Genomic DNA, 17,500 nt, shown 5'->3' on the forward strand with positions numbered 1-17,500 from the left:
TTTAGCGTGTATAGAGCCAGCATATTTCCACCAGACTCCATGTAAATAATCAGGACTTTTAGCGTGTATAGAGCCAGCATATTTCCACATGTAAATGGGTGAATTAAGGGTTTATTTCAACCAAACCAGAGTGGTGATTGTTGGAACAGTGGAAAGATGAACCAAGATGGCTTTTGGTAGTTTTATTTAGTTTCTGTCCACTTTGAATGAAGTGTGTTTTACGATGATAAAAGTCCTGATTATTTACATGGAGTCTGGTGGAGTTTGGTGATGGTGATTTCGGGGCTGTTTCTGGTAATTCAGAAACAGAAATGGTATTAGAGAGAAAGTAGGCTACCGAAAAAAAGGAACCGGTACCAAATTCCAGGTAGTGGTATCGGTACAAAAGTTGCAGCACTCAACTTGAATGTATGTTGTTTAAAAAGTTATAAATAAGTTGATTATCTGTCGTCGTTGTCACCAATCGTTGCGGATCCCTAAACCTTTGAGAACCCCTGGTTTAGTGCGTTTGTTTCTCACCTCCACAGGAGAGCTCGTCCTGCAGCAGCACCAGGTGGACGGGACACGAGCAGCGAGTCGTCCCGTCTCCCTTCACGATGCAGATGTGGGAGCAGCCGCCGTTGTCCCAGGTGCACGGGTGTTTACCTGCAGGGAGACAAAGGACAGGTGAGACACGGCTAGAGATGAAAGCCAGAGTTGCGCGTTGTGTGTGTGCGTGCATGCGTATGTATGTATGTGTGTATGTGTGTGTTTGTTTGTTTGTTTGTTTGTGTTTGTTTGTTTGTTTGTGTGTGTGTGTGTGTGTGTGTGTGCGCGTTTGTGTGTGCGTTTCTGTTTGTGTGTGTGTGTGTGTGTGTGTGTGTGTGTGTGTGTGTGTGTGTGTGTGTGTGTCTGTGTGCGTCTGTGTGCGTGTGTGCGTGTGTGTGCGCGCGTTTGTGTGTGCGTTTCTGTTTGTGTGTGCGTGTGAGTTTGTGCGTGCGTTTCTGTTTGTGTGTTTGTGTGTGTGTCTGTGTGCGTGCATGTTGTTCGATGTGTAAAAAAATTCAGGAAATGATAAACATATTAAGTAGAGTGCGACTCACTGTACTCGCTCATGTCGAGCTCGTGGACGGCGTGGATGTCGCTGAGGTAGGCGATGCGTGCCTGGATCTTGGTGCGCCCCTCCCGCGTGGTTTTGTCGATGCGTTCGATCATCTGCTGCTGCTTGTCGATCCAGTACAGGTGGTTCCCGAACACCGTCAGGCCCACCGGCTGCAGGATGTTGGAGTCTGCGATCACGATCCGATTGGCTCCTGAAGGGGTGTGTGTGGTTGTTTTAAAGCACCGGGGAGGGGGGAAACAAAAACAAAACAAGGTTGTAGGGCGAAAACGTTCAGGAACAGAGGCAACAAAACGGGTGAGAAACTGAGGGGTGAGGCAGGAGGGGAGGCAGGACAACAGCAATACACCAAGTCAGCTACACAGCATACACTATACCACACTACAGTCACTCACATGTATACCATTATTTATATATTTATATATATCAAGAGTTATCTCAGGACACTTTACAGATAGAGTAGGTCTAGATCACACTCTATAATTTATAAAGACCCAACAATTCTAGTAATTCCCCCAAGAGCAAGTATTCAGTGTGACAGTGGCGAGGAAAAACTCCCTTTTAGGGAGAAACCTGGGACAGACCCAGACTCTTGGTAGGCGGAGTCTGACGGGGTCTAGATAATGGAACTATGACTAGAAATAGTAGCTGTAGTAGTTCATGGTGTAGCAGGGCACTGCAGGGCATAGCAGGGTGTAGCAGATAATAGCATTACGTAGCAGGACATAGCATGATGTAGCAGGACATAGCATGACGTAGCAGGACATAGCATGACGTAGCAAGGTGTAGCATGACGTAGCAGGGCGTAGCTGGACATAGCATGACGTAGCAGGGCGTAGCATGTAATAGCAGGGCGTAGCAGAATATAGCATGACGTAGCTAGACATAGCATGACGTAGCATGACGTAGCAGGGCGTAGCATGTAATAGCAGGGCGTAGCAGAACATAGCATGACGTAGCAGGACATAGCATGATGTAGCAGGGCGTAGCAGGACATAGCATGACGTAGCAAGGTGTAGCATGACGTAGCTGGACATAGCATGACGTAGCAGGGCGTAGCATGTAATAGCAGGGCGTAGCAGAATATAGCATGACGTAGCAGGGCGTAGCTGGACATAGCATGACGTAGCAGGGCGTAGCTGGACATAGCATGACGTAGCAGGACATAGCATGACGTAGCAAGGTGTAGCATGACGTAGCAGGGCGTAGCTGGACATAGCATGACGTAGCATGGCGTAGCATGACGTAGCATGTAATAGCAGGGCGTAGCAGAACATAGCATGACGTAGCATGGCGTAGCTGGACGTAGCAGGGTTGAGGTGAGAAGGGATATTGCTACGGCGACCACAGTTAAGTTTAGGCACCAAAACTAATTTAGATTCTGCTGACGGCGCTCTCTCTGGACTGGATGACGCTGTGTGAAGCGATACATTTTGTTTCGTGGAGGCAGGATGGGTCAGACGGAGAGGAAATACAGGTTTTCTACTCCGTTTCGATCGCCAACAGCTGTTTGCTGACAGCTGACAGTTTTGCTCCAAGACGCAATGAATGTGCTTTTGCATTTTTAAACACATAACATCTGCAAACGCCCTATATAATTATGATTTTAGCCTTTAAATGAGGTCACATTTATTAGTGGAAAAAGCATTCAGTTGGTATAAAAAAGGGGAAATGTCACATTTGAATGTCTGTTTTTAGCCTCCAGTAAAATCCACATCTACAGTCATTGAGTTTATACAGCGCTGCAGAAGCTGTTGTTAGTGGGAACGCCCTGCTGGGGGCGCTAGCCTCTGCAGTGAGAACCAAAGCAGCCGTTAATCAGAATAGGACGACGGAGTCTTGAGTCCTGAACCCAAAAACATGAAGCGGACTCCTCTGAACCCTCCCTCAGTCTGACAGTGTTTACGTCGCCCTGCGTCCTGTCCTGCAGAGGGTTTACATTCCTGTCGGCCGGCGTGGGGCTTCGGAGAATCACAAGAATGTGCTGAACTCGTGGCTCTGAGCCAACTTCCCCTTTCCTGGCACAAAACTCTCCATTTGCTCCGTTCACACATCCACTGCCTCACTCTCCTCCACAGAGTTAAAGAGTAACTGCCATATGTTTCAACCTGGAGCCTATTTCCCCATGCATTTGTAACTACAAACTAACTTGAAAATTGGTCCAGTGTTGAGCGAGAACACTGTAACCAGCAGCTATGACCCAAGCTGTAATGTAACCCTACAGGACTAATGTTCAGCATCAGTTAGAGTCACTAAAAGTTCTGTTGTTGCTGCTGACAGACTCAGATTATTATTCTTAGTGTCTGACAACATTATGAAAGGATCCCTACAGAGATAGACCTTTTAGTTAAAGAGTAAGATCCTTTTAGTTTAACATGAAACAGCCTCGAAATCACCATCACCAAACTACACCAGACTCCATGTAAATAATCACTACTTTTATCATCGTAAAACACACTTCATTCAAAGTGGACAGAAAATAAATAAAACGATGAAAAGCCGTCTTAATTCATCTTTCCACTGTTGCAACAATCACCACTCTGGTGGGAATAAACCCTTAATTCACCCATTTACATGTGGAAATATGCTGGCTCTATACACGCTAAAAGTCCTGATTATTTACATGGAGTCTGGTAGAAATATGCTGGCTCTATACACACTAAAAGTAGTGATTATTTACATGGAGTCTGGTGTAGTTTGGTGATGGTTATTTCGGGGCTGTCTATCTCTGTAGGGATCCTTTCATAATGTTGTCAGACACTTAAAAAAACTGAAGGTAAACATTTGTCCATTAACGTTAGATTGCAGCTTGTTTTGGGTTAATACTGGACCAATTTCAAAAATGTTGTTCCCATCAGTCACTTAGACACAATAACATGGGAAAATATAGTCAAGGGTGAAAAATAGTGAAGTTACCCTTTAAACAAACAGACAGAACAAAAACTATTTTTCCATATGTGGCAAACACATAAAACTGCAAAAGTAGTTTTTACTCGTTTGGTCATTCATAAGTTTAGGAAGCCCTGATCTCAACAACTACTGGAAAATATTACAGAGCACTTCTACCTGAAATATAAACGCAAAAATCTGCCTATTTCTGACAGCTAGGGCTGGGAACCGAATGTGTGTGTGTGTGTGTGTGTGTGCCTATGTGCTTGTGTGAGTGGGGAGTGTGTGTGCGTCTCTGTGTGTGTTTGTGCATGTATGTGTTTTGTGTATATGCGTGTGTGTCTCTGTGAGTGTGTGTGTGTGTGTGTGTGTGTGTGTTTGTGCATGTCTGTCTGTGTGTGTCTCTGTGTGCGTGTGTGTCTCTGTGTGTGTGTGTGTGTGTGTGTGTGTGTGTGTGTGTGTGTGTGTGTGTCTCTGTGTGCGTCTCTGTGTGTGTGTCTCTCTGTGAGTGTGTGTGTCTCTGTGTGTCTCTGAGTGTTTGTGCATGTGTGTGTGTGTGTGTGTGTGTGTGTGTGTGTGTGTATGTGTGTGTGTATGTGTGTGTGTGTGTGTGTGTGTGTGTGTGTGTGTGTGTGTGTGTGCGTATGTGTGTGTGTGTGTAAAAAGGCAGGGCTCACATAGGTTAGGGCTGAAAAATAAATACAACTTTGTGCCGTAATGTTGTAATTTCTTTCCGTTTTATAAAATTGGTATCGAAAACGATCACGGTAACGGTATCATTATGGAAAATCTGTGGCCGATACCCAGCCCTACCAGACCAACACGGCTCCTGAACCATTGAGACTCACCGGAGAGGTCGCTGCTCTCGATGCGTCGCAGGTCCGAGTCCACCCAGAACAGCTTCCCCAGCTCGTTATCGATGGCCAGAGCGACGGGTTTCCCCAAACCGCTGAAGAACAAAACCTCTCGCTCCGTCCCGTCCAGCGCCGCCCGCTCGATCTTCGGCGACCGCTCCAGCAGGTTGGTGAAGTACATGTACCTGCAGGACACGAGAGGGAGTTAACGCCGTTTATCTGATCCAGTCACAGCTTCTCAACAGCTCTCAACCAGGGCTGCAACCAGGGCTGAACGATTAATTGCATTTGCGATAATATCGCGATATGTTAAAACGCGATTTCCTAATCGCAAAGGCTGCGATTTGGTCACATGACTCGCGAGAGCAAATCAGTCTGCACTCCGTAGAGAAAGCATCAACTAGCACGCTAACGCTACGTCGTACCTTGAGCTGATTTCTGTCATTCAAACAACTCTGAGTTGTAGTTTAAAACTTTTACAGCCACTTTAATAAAATGAAGGGTTTTATTCGGGCTTGAGTCCATACATGCAGTTAATGGATACAGACACACAGAACTGAAGGCTCGGTTGGCAACGATTAGCTCTGATTAGCGGTTAGCTCCGGTTAGCGGTTAGCTCCGTTATAAAGATATGAGTGGAGGAGCTGCCACTGAGAGGGGTAACAACCAGACTCTGATAAATGACGTTCGGGGAGCTTTCACAGCAGCGTGGCCGCGGTGTTTCAACAGTTTTATTAGTACAGTTAATCCCACGGCAAGAACACCAGCAACATGCTAACGTAACGATAGCCTCTCTGAACAAGAACACCAGCAACATGCTAACGTAACGATAGCCTCTCTGAACAAGAACACACGGCAGCACGCAACTTCACGAGGGGGAGGGGCTGGAGGCAGCTCCTCTCTGTAGACTGTAAAAAAAATACACTTGTGTGTGTGTGTATATAGATATATACTATATTTTTACTTATTTAACTGTCTAGTGTGTAATTGTGTGTTCATACTATAAATTATTCTATTACTATTCTTTGTTGAATAATACAGAAGACAAAGAGCTTAAAAAAATAATCGAATATCGAATCGCAATATTTGGGGAAAAAAATCGCAATTAGATTATTTTCAAAAATCGTTCAGCCCTAGCTGCAACTACCGATTATTTTCATAGTCGATTAATCTGTCCATTATTTTCTCGATTAATCCATTAGTTGTTTGATCTATAAAAATGTCAAAACATGGTGAAAAATGTGGGTCAGAGTTTCCCAAAGTCTAAGAGGACGTTCTCAAATGTCTAGTTCTGTCCAAAACTCAAAAGATCTTCAGTTTCCTGTCACAGAGGAGAGAAGAAACTAGAAGATTAATCATAGATTAAACGATTAATCGATTATCAAAATAGTTGGCGATTAATTTAATAGTTGACAACTAATCGATTCATCGTTGCACCTCTACTCTCAACACTTTCTTTTTGGCAGCGCTGGAAGAAGTATTCAGATCCTTTACTGCAGTAGAAGTACTAACCCCGGACTTTCTTCTACCCACCTACTGTGCAATATTTCATATTTAACACTATTGATAATACTGTGCAATTCCATTACTCTCATTGTCCAATATATGTATATTACTCATTGAATATAATCACCACTATTGGGAAATATTCAAATAATGTGCATTAACCCACACTGCATATCACACTGTATATAAAAACATACTTATATTTTCATATGTATATAGAGTCTCAACTGTACACCCACCCTCCTTTTTGCACTAATTATTTTATTCCATTTTTTTACGTACATGTTGGCACTAGAAAAGGAGTTGCTTTTAATCTCATTGTACATGTGTATAGTGACAATAAAAAGGCCTTATATTCTAATACCTCACTGTACTAATACTCTGTTACAAGTTAGAGTCCTGCAGTGAAAATGTTCACTCAGTAAAAGTGTGAAAGTATCATCAGGAAAATATAGTTAAAGTATTAAAAGTAAAGAAGAATCCTCCTATTTAGAAAGAGGAAACACACACACACACACACACACACACACACAGACACACACACACACACACACACAGTTAGTTATTCAACACACACACACACACACACACACACACTATGACACACACTAGACACAACTAGTAACTAAAGCTGGAACAGATGAATGTAGTGGAGTAAAAAGTAGAATATTTCTCTGTGAAATGTAGAGGAGTAGAAGGAGAAAGTGGCATGAAAAGAAAAGACTCAAGTACAAGTGCCTCAACATTTGGTACGGAAGTACAGTACTGGAGTAAATGTACTTGGTGACATTCCACCTCTGCTTTCTGGTGTGTTTTCCCTTTTAGAACATCTGCAGACTTCATCTCCCAACCACCCGATGACCCCGAGATTACTGCGAGAAAACCCCGGCCGAAGGAAACCCTGCAATTATGGCTCAGCAGCGGCGAGCTGCGACGGGCTCTAAGAGCTCCACGAGGCCGAGAGATCAACGGAGAAAACAAACGACTGAAACAAGATGCTGAAGAGGAGAGGAACTCCGGTTCTTTTTGTGAATTAATGAAAAGTTCTGCAGAGAAACTGAACTGAAGTAGAGATGTTCAGATAGTGATACTGGTATCGGTATCGGCTCCGATACTGCCTAAAACGCTGGTATCGGTATCTGGAAGTACTGGAGTTAATGCACCGATCAGATACCACGTAATAAAGCCCTGAAGAAAATCTACATTAAAGTAGTTTATTTATGTTCTTTTTCAGTTATAACTGACTGTCAAACTGGAGAATAACAGAAAGTTCATGTTTCACAAAGAGTTTAACCTGAGCCAGACCGACAACAAAGATAGAAATAATATCACATCCATACAGAGATAGTAGTATACAGCTGTTATACATCATATCATCAGAGATAGTAGTATACAGCTGTATACATCATCATCTACAGAGATAGTAGTATACAGCTGTTATACATCATATCATCATACAGAGATAGTAGTATACAGCTGTTATACATCATATCATCATACAGAGATAGTAGTATACAGCTGTTATACATCATATCATCCATACAGAGATAGTAGTATACAGCTGTTATACATCATATCATCCATACAGGGTGTTTCCCCCTCTCATTCCCCTCATTCTCAAAAATATTGGGAAAATTGACAAAAATGTCAGGATAATCTTCAGAAACGTCAGGAAAGTGACACAAACATGGGAAAAGCTTAAAAAAAACGTCAAAAAAATGCAGAAAAATATTGACAGAAACTTCGAAAGAAATGACCAATTACATTTTTGAACCAGAAAAACAAAAAGTTGCATCATGGTCGACGGGGAAGACAACCCAAGGGTTAAAAAGCATCAACAAATACGCATTGTTAAAAAGCTAGTATATCTGTTCCTTTAGTGAGCATGTAAACGTGTGAATCTTTTCACCCTGAGACCCAGTTTCAAAAAAGTGCGTTTTCAGGCAGTGTGTTTACTGGATTCGTGTGGACGATCGGCCCAAACGAGGCTAAAAATGTGCGTTTGCACCAAAAAACGGCTCCGTGTGGATGCCCCCTAAGTCTAAGAGAGCTGACACACCAGCCTGATAATCTGGCGTCGGACAGTCTGGCGAGGTCGGTGAATCGAGTCTGTTCGGTGTGTCCCGTGCCGTCAGCCGTCTGAGGAGCCGTCGGCCTTCATTTTGGCCGACCTGACATGTTCAGTCAGAGACAGGACAGTCGGGACTCACCCGGAAATGGGGAGCGGATGAGTCTCTCAAAATCTGATGAAAATCTTTTAAACTGACCTTTGTTGATCTGAAATGAAGACAGATTCAGCAGCTGCACGGCCTATTTCTCTCTTAAAATGTTTTCAGAAACACGTTTCGTGAACTATTTTAGTCCAATATGAGATCGTATTCTGAACGAGCCGCCATGACAGTCTGGCTTTGAATTTCTGGAGAAACCAGACCCACGTGACGCGTTCGTCCAATCAGCTGCCGGTTTTAATTTTCTGGTAAATAATCAGACTGTTAATGGAAACAATACAGAGCAGCGCCGCCTGCTGGTATGGAGACGTATTACGTTTCGTGCACGCGCAGAGCGTACGCTCAAGTCAGCGTCTCCTCAGTGTGTTCTGAGGAACTTTTTGGACCTCGGGGAGACTGATCAGTTCGACTGGCTTTACTGCCGACGGTCGGCCGTCTGGTTGGTGTGTCAGGGCTCTAAGTCTAAGTCTAAGCGCTGCAGACTCTCCCTTCTCTTCAGTGATCCTCTGTGTTCACAGCCTCGTGGTGATGATCAATGGGCTCTAGGTGCCAAAATAAAATCTATGTTTGGTGCTGCCAATTAGTTTTGTTTCATGGTTCATGTGTGCAATAAACATTACACTTCGTGAGAAAAAAATTGTGGCAGAGAATCGTGATATCAATTCTAAGCTAAAAAATCGTGATTCATATTTTTCCCTGAATCGTGCAGGCCTACTCGGGTGTTTGCGGGGGCTTTCGGGTGTTTGCGGGGGGACTCTCTGGTGTTTGCGGGGACTCTCGTGTGTTTGCGGGGGCTCTCGTGTGTTTGCGGGGACTCTCGTGTGTTTGCGGGGGCTCTCGTGTGTTTGCGGGGACTCTCGTGTGTTTGCGGGGGCTCTCGTGTGTTTGCGGGGACTCTCGTGTGTCGACTCTCGGTGTTTGCGGGGACTCTCGGGTGTTTGCGGGGACTCTCGAGGACTCTCGGGTGTTTGCGGGGACTCTTGGGTGTTTGCGGGGACTCTCGGGTGTTTGCGGGGACTCTCGGGTGTTTGCGGGGGCTCTCGGGTGTTTGCGGGGGCTCTCGGGTGTTTGCGGGGGCTCTCGGGTGTTTGCGGGGGCTCTCGTGTGTTTGCGGGGACACTGACCCTCTCTCTGGGTTGACGACGATGGCTCTGGGTTTGTCGTGCTCTCCTCTCAGCACCACGCCCACTCGGCTGCCGTCCGTGCGCGTGACGTTGATGACGTTGGTGACCTCGCTGGTCCAGTAGATGAAGCGGCTGTAGATGTCGATGCTCAGGTCGTACAGCTGCAGCCCCTGGCTGGGTCCGGCCAGAGAACTCGCCACCACCGTCATACTCTGACGGGACGAAAACACACAGGTCACGGTCAGAGATTTTAGAATGTCTTAACAGCTGTATACTATTATCAAAAAGTTAAATTCTCTTATATGTGTGTGTGTGTATTGTGCCTGTGCGTGTGTGTGTGTGTGTGTGTGAGCGAGTCCTTGAAAAGCTCTATACAAATTCAATTTATTATTATTATTATCGTGCCTGTGTGAGTGTGTGTGTGTGTGTGTGTGTGTGTGTGTGTGTGTGTGTGTGTGTGTGTGTGTGTGTGTGTGTGTGTGTGTGTGTGTGTGTGTGTCTGTGTCTGTGTGTGTGTGTCTGTGTGTGTGTGTGTGTGTGTGTGTCTGTGTGTGTGTGTCCCGGTCGATTATCGATGCAGCATCGTCCACGTCCACGATTCGATGCATCGATTATTTGATTACTTTTAACACCGCTAGTTAAACTAAAATGAAATTGGGCGCCCAGAGAGCTCAGTTGGTAGAGCAGGCGCCCATATATAGAGGTTTACTCCTCGATGCAGCGGCCGCAGGGTTGACTCCACCCTGCGGCCCTTTGCTGCATGTCATTCCCCTCTCTTTCTCCTCTCATGTCTTCAGCTGTGCTGTCAAATAAAGGCCTAAAAATGCCCCAAAAATAAATCAAACTAATGACAAATTACAACAAAACTTATTATAACTATAATAACCGTGAAGGCAAAGGCTTGACGGGTCAGAGACAGATTTCATCATGTGAAACTGGTTTCGGACGGACGTTTCCGTACCTGGTTTCCGTCCTCCTGAGCGCGGCGAATGACGTTCTGCTTGGAGTCGATCCAGTACAGCTGTTTGTCCAGCGGGTCGTAGTCGATCGCTCGCACGTTCCTCAGGCTGTGGATCGGCAGGATGATGTCGGGACTCTGCTGCTCGTCGATCACCATGCGGTTGATGGCCGACTTCTGACTGAACAGCAGGAAGGAAGTCGGAGCTGTAAGAAAGACCAACAGGGAGAAGTTTGTAAGCCTTTAAACCAGGGGTTCTCAAACGGTTTTCAATAATGTACCATATCTGAATCGTGTTTTTAAGCCATGGACCCCCAAATTACCAAACAGCAGCCATGTAACTGAAAAACATTTGAATGGTTTTTTTAAGCTTTATTTTTTGCGCCATAGTCAACTTTGTCTTGTCAAAAAAGACGGCCAGTGTGATCACGGCCTAACTGTCCGTCCACGCCGCCGCCGACTTGAGCTGCAAAGAAGCTCTGGCCGCCCGGTCGAGGACGCTGGTCAGAAAGTCCGGGGAAGCTGTTTGAGGCTTTGGCCGCTCTGACGTAGCAGCATTCTATGTTCATCATGGAAAAAGATCAAGCAGCCACTGCACGGCCAATACACTGACACTAGAAACCTTTTATAAATGACATATATAATGACAGAATGTGTATTGGTTGTTGGTCGCAGCGGTGTCCGTTAGCAGTTAGCTCGCTCGTTAGCCGCTGAACCGCAGCAGCGTGCAGGCAGAGCGAGCAGCCGCCAGCTGTTGATCCGTGCAGGACTTCACCGTGAGCGGACTGTTTAGAGACCATGTGACCGGCAGGTAACGTTAACTGGTCCCTATACGCAAATATCATAAATGATAGGGAACCCAGCAACGGCCATGATGAGCTTCTCCTCCTTTTTCTCTGAACTAATGTTTTGGTAGGAACCAAAGTTTACATCGTATGTTTCTCTGGAATCAGCCAGCGTGAAGGACGTCTATATTCTGATTGGTTGCCGCTGCTGAACCGCGTCATAGCTCATTACCATAAAGTTGACCTACTTTCAACTTTCTGATTGACGCTCTGGTCGCTCAAAACGCGACGCCGACAGATTTTCCGCTCCTTGCAGCTGAGAGAAGCAGCTTCCATTGAAGATGAATGACTTCCTGTATCTTTAGAAGATCAAGTCGGCCGCGGTGTGGACGTACAGGAAGTCTGTTTCTCTCTCTTCAATCAGAGCCTAACGTTAGCTACGATAGCTAAGGAGGGTCTGTCTAGTCCTCAGAGCATTTCTGGATGGGAGAACAACCTGCTCTGGTTTATTGGTATTTCTTTAAACCAATCACAATCATGGTGGGCGGGGCTAAGCTCCGGACGGAGCCACGGTGCCTCTGCTGAATAGTCTCAGGAAGGAACTTGTTTTGGTGGAACGTGGACGTTCAAAAGTAGTTTTAGTCGTGCAACAGAAAACTCAGATTGGACAGATAGTCTAGCTAGCTGTCTGGATTTACCCTGCAGAGATCTGAGGAGCAGTTAACCATAGTCCTCACAAATCAGCCGGAGGTTAGAACGCCAACACAGAGACAGAGGAAGGGGACGCACATCCAGCCGAAAAGAAGGACATCTGGTGCAATTTCTGGCGCACCGGAGCAAATCCCGGAATTGGAGCGTAGTGGATAAAGACTAGTTAAAGTGCCCATATTATGAAAAAATCTGTTTTTCTGGGATTTGTGGAGTTATTTTGTGTCTCTGGTGCTTCATACAAACTTTGAAGACAACCATCCATGGTGTTTAGAGTGAGATACGGTTTCTGAATGTGTCCTGCCTTCAGTCTCTGGGTGAGCTGGTCAAAATCGGCACGGCTTTCTACGTCACTAGCCGAGACGAGGGGGCTAGGGGGCTAACCGTTAGCATGCTAGCTCGTTCTGAATGGCAAAACACTGCTACAACACACACTAGTTCACCCTAATCTACAAAAGAACTACTTCCATGTCCCTGTTCTGCAGGTATTCCACGTAAAGTTGGAAGTGCGCCCTCATTTAGAAGAAGTCTCCCGGCTAATCCTGCCTTGTACTACTGAAGTTGGAGAAACAGCTAGCTAGCTCATGTAGTCCTTACCTAGCTACTGATCATGTGATCTTACCTAGCTACTGAGCATGTGATCTTACCTAGCTACTGAGCATGTGATCTTACCTAACTACTGATCATGTGATCTTACCTAGCTACTGAGCATGTGGTCTTACCTAGCTACTGAGCGTGTTATCTTACCTAGCTACTGATCATGTGATCTTACCTAACTACTGATCATGTGGTCTTACCTAGCTACTGAGCGTGTTATCTTACCTAGCTACTGATCATGTGATCTTACCTAGCTACTGAGCATGTGCAACTGCCAACAAAGATGTTCCAGCAGTGAGAGGTCTCACTCTGTAGCTAAAACAGAGACCTGAACACAGGGTGAAAAGAGGAGCTGCAGCAATGTGCAGTACAACAAAAATATGGTGTTTTTTTTTTAAATTAAACCATGTAAACCTATTCTGATATAACCTCAAAATACAATTATGAACCTGAAAATGAGCAGAATATGAGCACTTTAAAAGCTAACTTTAATTGCGACAGCTTTACTCACCGCTGCAGGTCTTGTTGTCGTAGTTGAGGGAGAAGTGGGCGGGGCAGCCGCAGACGAAGCTGCTGACGGGCACGGCGAGGCAGAGGTGCGAGCAGTGACCGTTGGTGGAGGCGCAGGCGTTCCAGCCGCCCTGTCGGGACGAGTGGAAGACCAGGATGTCCATGACGTAGTCCAGGTGGCCCTGGATCACGGTGCGGTTCTGCCCGCTGGTCTTGTTGGCGCGCTCGATGCTGCGCTGGCTCCAGTCCGTCCAGTAGATGTAGTCCTGGTACTGGGTGAGGCCGAACGGGTGAGGAAGGTCATCGGCTATCACCTCGCGGTCCTGACCTGGAGACGGAAAGAAAGACACACCGGACAGATGGGACGATTAGGCAATGCTTGTTTTTGTTGTGCTAACATTTCTTCAGCTGGGAGGACAACACAATTTTGTCGCTTTGTTAGACCGAAACATAGAAATGGAATTGTAATGTCAAGGTATTGTTGTATATTATTGTAAGTTATTGTAAGACCTGAAAGATTGTATGCTGTATTTGCATATCTATTTGTTTTGTAATAATATAATATTGTGAAGTAGGGGCAGGGCCTATTAAGCTGTATGCTTCCGCCTGCTCCTTCTCCAACTTATCCTTTTTATCATTTATTTTTTGGTCTTGATTGTTCGAGATAAATAATAAAAGAAAGAAAGAAAGGAAAGGAAAGGGTTAACGGTTGTTTTGCAGCCCTGCGACAGCGTAACGTGGCGGCCGACGCTCACCGAGCATGTTGGAGGATTCGATGAGCGTGGTGTCCAGGTCGGTCCAGTACAGGCGCCGCTCGGCGTAGTCAATGGTCAGCCCGTTGGCTCGGCCCACGTCGGCCACCAGAGTGATCCGCCCCGTCCCGTCCATCGCCGCTCGGTCGATCTTCGGCTTCCCGCCCCACTCCGTCCAGTACATGTACCTGATATCAAGATCAAGGAAACGGTATTATCCCCGAGGGGGCCAGCAGTACCACACACACCAGATAAGCAATCAAAGACATTTACACCTCAATACACCGTATTCTCTTATAATGTCCATATTTAATGCTGGTCTCTAGACTTTATCCTTACACTAGTGGACTTATTGCACTACCACCATGACACACACTCTCATAGAGAACCTTACCATGCAGACTGACACACACACACACACTCTCATAGAGCACCTCACCATGCAGACTGAATCCCAGGGTCAGTCCCTGCCCTGTCACTGTAACCCTCTCATGCTTAAACATCCCATAGTACATTCATGTGGATTTTTTATTTAGTATCTTTTCTTTTAATGTCCATATTATTCATGTGGATATTTGAGCAGCATGTCTGTGCAGGCCTCTGAATGTGGTCCGTACCCTAGCAGTACGTACAGATGAGCAGTGTGTATGCGTTTCTTAAGAATCAGTATGTATTTAAGGTAGCAGCGGTCCATGAGTTGATGTTTTGCTCAGTGTCTGTTGTGGTGTTTTCGCCGCTGGTTCTACTGTCCGCGATGTTTTAGTTTTTATGTTTTTGTATTGTCCATGCAGCAACTTGTCCAACACATATTTCTCCCAAATGGGGCCACTCACCCACTTCTCTACACATTACATACTTATCATTCCAATATGCATCTTGCACACTACTTTGCACTATTACTTTTTGCACTTTACATCCCACTCCATGTGTTCTTGTCTTGATATTATGTCTTATTTGTATTTTTGTATATTATGTTGATATGTGCCTATATGTATAGTGCTGTCTCTATAGTACAGTATGTGTCTATATCACTATTTGTCTACTGAATGTTTACTACTACATGTCTACTTGTTGAATATATAGAGTTAACACCTACCAAAGTCAAATTCCTTGTGTATGTAAGTACAGTATATCTGATTCTGATTCTAATAAAGATATCTTGATATTCTTATGAAATAAGCTAACGGCGATCTTAATAAATTAACCAACCCTTCGGCGGGATCCAGAGCCAGAGCGCGCGGACTGTCCAGATCCTTCCAGACCAGGACCTGCCGGTGCTGCCCGTCCAGTTTGGCCACCTCGATGCGGTTGGTGCCGGTGTCGGCCCAGTACAGGTTCTTCCCCAGCCAGTCCACAGCCATGCCCTCTGGGTAGTCCAGGCCGAACTCCACCACGTGCTCCAAGGCGCTGCCGTTCATGAAGGCCCGGCTGATGGTCTGAGGGGGGCGAGAGAGACCGCGTACAGATCAGAAACCTTCACCGAGTACGTTTACATGCTCACTAAAGGAACAGATATACTAGCTTTTTAACAATGCGTATTTGTTGATGCTTTTTAACCCTTGGGTTGTCTTCCCCGTCGACCATGATGCAACTTTTTGTTTTTCTGGGTCAAAAATGTAATTGGTCATTTTTTTCGAAGTTTCTGTCAATATTTTTCTGCGCTTTTTTGACGTTTTTTAAGCTTTTCCCATGTTTGTGTCACTTTTCCTGACGTTTCTGAACATTATCCTGACATTTTTGTCAATTTTCCTAATATTTTTTATACTTCTTTTAAAAAAAAAAAAAGGGGGGAATGAGAGGGGGAAACACCAGAGCAGGGGGAATGAGAGGGGGAAACACCAGAGCAGGGGGAATGAGAGGGGGAAACGTAGCCTGAATATGACAATATTCTGAACTGGATATGCGTCGTGTTAACAGCATATTCCGTCCGTATAATTAGACCAAGGCGCTCTCTCCGACGCTGACCTTCAGAGTGATGTCAGTCCAGTAGATCCGGTTGTCGGTGATGTCGAAGTCGAGCGCCGAGGCCTCCTTGACACCGGTGAGCGGGATGGCCACGTTGTTGTTGTTGGTCTCCAGGGAGATGCGACGGATGTCGGTGTGTCGGGAGAAGAGCAGGAAGGCCTCGGGCACGATGCAGGTCCGCATGTCGGCGATGAGCTCCAGGCCGATGGGACAGCCGCACTGCACGCCCAGCGGCTTGTAGAGACACAGGTGGCTGCAGCCTCCGTTGCTCTCTGCACAAGGGTTGGTACCTGAGGGGGGGGGGCGGAGCCACAGGTGAGACACACACAACATACAGGGTTAAGGCGAGATGGGATACAGCTACGGCAACGAAGGTTAAGTTTAGGCACCAAAACTGTAGAAATTCAACAGGCAGAAAGCTCAGTCAAAACCAGGATGTGGTGGGCAGCTATCTGCCGCTGCCATTTGGGACGCAGAGACACAGAGACAGAGAGACAGATATAGAGAGACAGATATAGAGAGACAGAGACACAGAGATACAGAGAGACACACACAGAGAGACAGACAGATACAAAGAGACATACACAGAGACACAGATATAGAGAGACAGACAGAGACACAGACACAGAGAGAAAGAGAAACAGACACAGAGAGACAGACACAGAGAGACAGACACAGATAGAGACACAGAGACACAGACACACAGACACAGAGACACAGACACAGATAGAGACACAGAGAGACAGACACAGAGACACAGAGAGACAGACACAGATATAAAAAGACACAAAGACAGAAAGTGTAAACAGTGTCCTGCTGGTGTTGAGGACATGGACTCACCGGAGGACTTGTGGACGTAGGTGGCCTTGAGGCCCATGAGGTCGGGCAGCTGGTCGATGATGATCTCCCGCTCCGCGGTGCGTTTGTGGACGCGCTCGATGCTGCGGCGCTGCCAGTCCGTCCAGTAGATGAAGTCGCCCAGCAGAGTGAAACCGAAGATGTGGGGCAGCTTGTCCTCTACCAGGACACGGCGGCCTGTCCCGTCCATGTTCATCACCTGAGAGACACACACACACACACACACAGAGACATACACACACACACACACACACACACACACACACACAGAGACATACACAGTGACACACACACACACACACACACACACACACAGAGACATACACACACACACACACAGGCACACAGAGAGACACACACACACACACACACACACACACACACACACACACACACACAGAGACATACACACACACACACACACACACACAGAGACACACACACACACACACACACACACACACACAGAGACACACACACACACACACACACACACACACACACAGAGACAGGCGCACACACACACACACACACACACACACACACACACACAGAGACACACTCACAGACAGACAGGCACACACACACACACACACACAGGAGCGCACACACACACACACAGACAGACAGGCAGACAGACAGACAGACAGACAGGCAGGCACACACA

General features: G+C 46.1%; 1 protein-coding gene across 1 annotated transcript in view; it reads right to left on the reverse strand.

Moving 5' to 3' along the window:
* Positions 1-17,500, reverse strand: part of lrp6 (low density lipoprotein receptor-related protein 6) — a 58,858-nt gene that overhangs the window by 7,468 nt on the left and 33,890 nt on the right. Inside the window, exons 8-17 of the mRNA XM_031277376.2 lie at positions 16,816-17,032; positions 15,976-16,265; positions 15,220-15,446; positions 14,014-14,198; positions 13,260-13,586; positions 10,662-10,864; positions 9,701-9,912; positions 4,837-5,027; positions 1,083-1,292; positions 520-645 (exon numbers count right to left, since the gene is read on the reverse strand). Of these exons, the coding sequence (XP_031133236.1) occupies positions 520-645; positions 1,083-1,292; positions 4,837-5,027; positions 9,701-9,912; positions 10,662-10,864; positions 13,260-13,586; positions 14,014-14,198; positions 15,220-15,446; positions 15,976-16,265; positions 16,816-17,032 (2,188 nt within the window). The remainder of the gene's footprint in view (positions 1-519; positions 646-1,082; positions 1,293-4,836; positions 5,028-9,700; positions 9,913-10,661; positions 10,865-13,259; positions 13,587-14,013; positions 14,199-15,219; positions 15,447-15,975; positions 16,266-16,815; positions 17,033-17,500) is intronic.

Source organism: Sander lucioperca, chromosome 20 (assembly GCF_008315115.2).
Source record: "Sander lucioperca isolate FBNREF2018 chromosome 20, SLUC_FBN_1.2, whole genome shotgun sequence".
Taxonomy (NCBI): Eukaryota; Metazoa; Chordata; class Actinopteri; order Perciformes; family Percidae; genus Sander; species Sander lucioperca.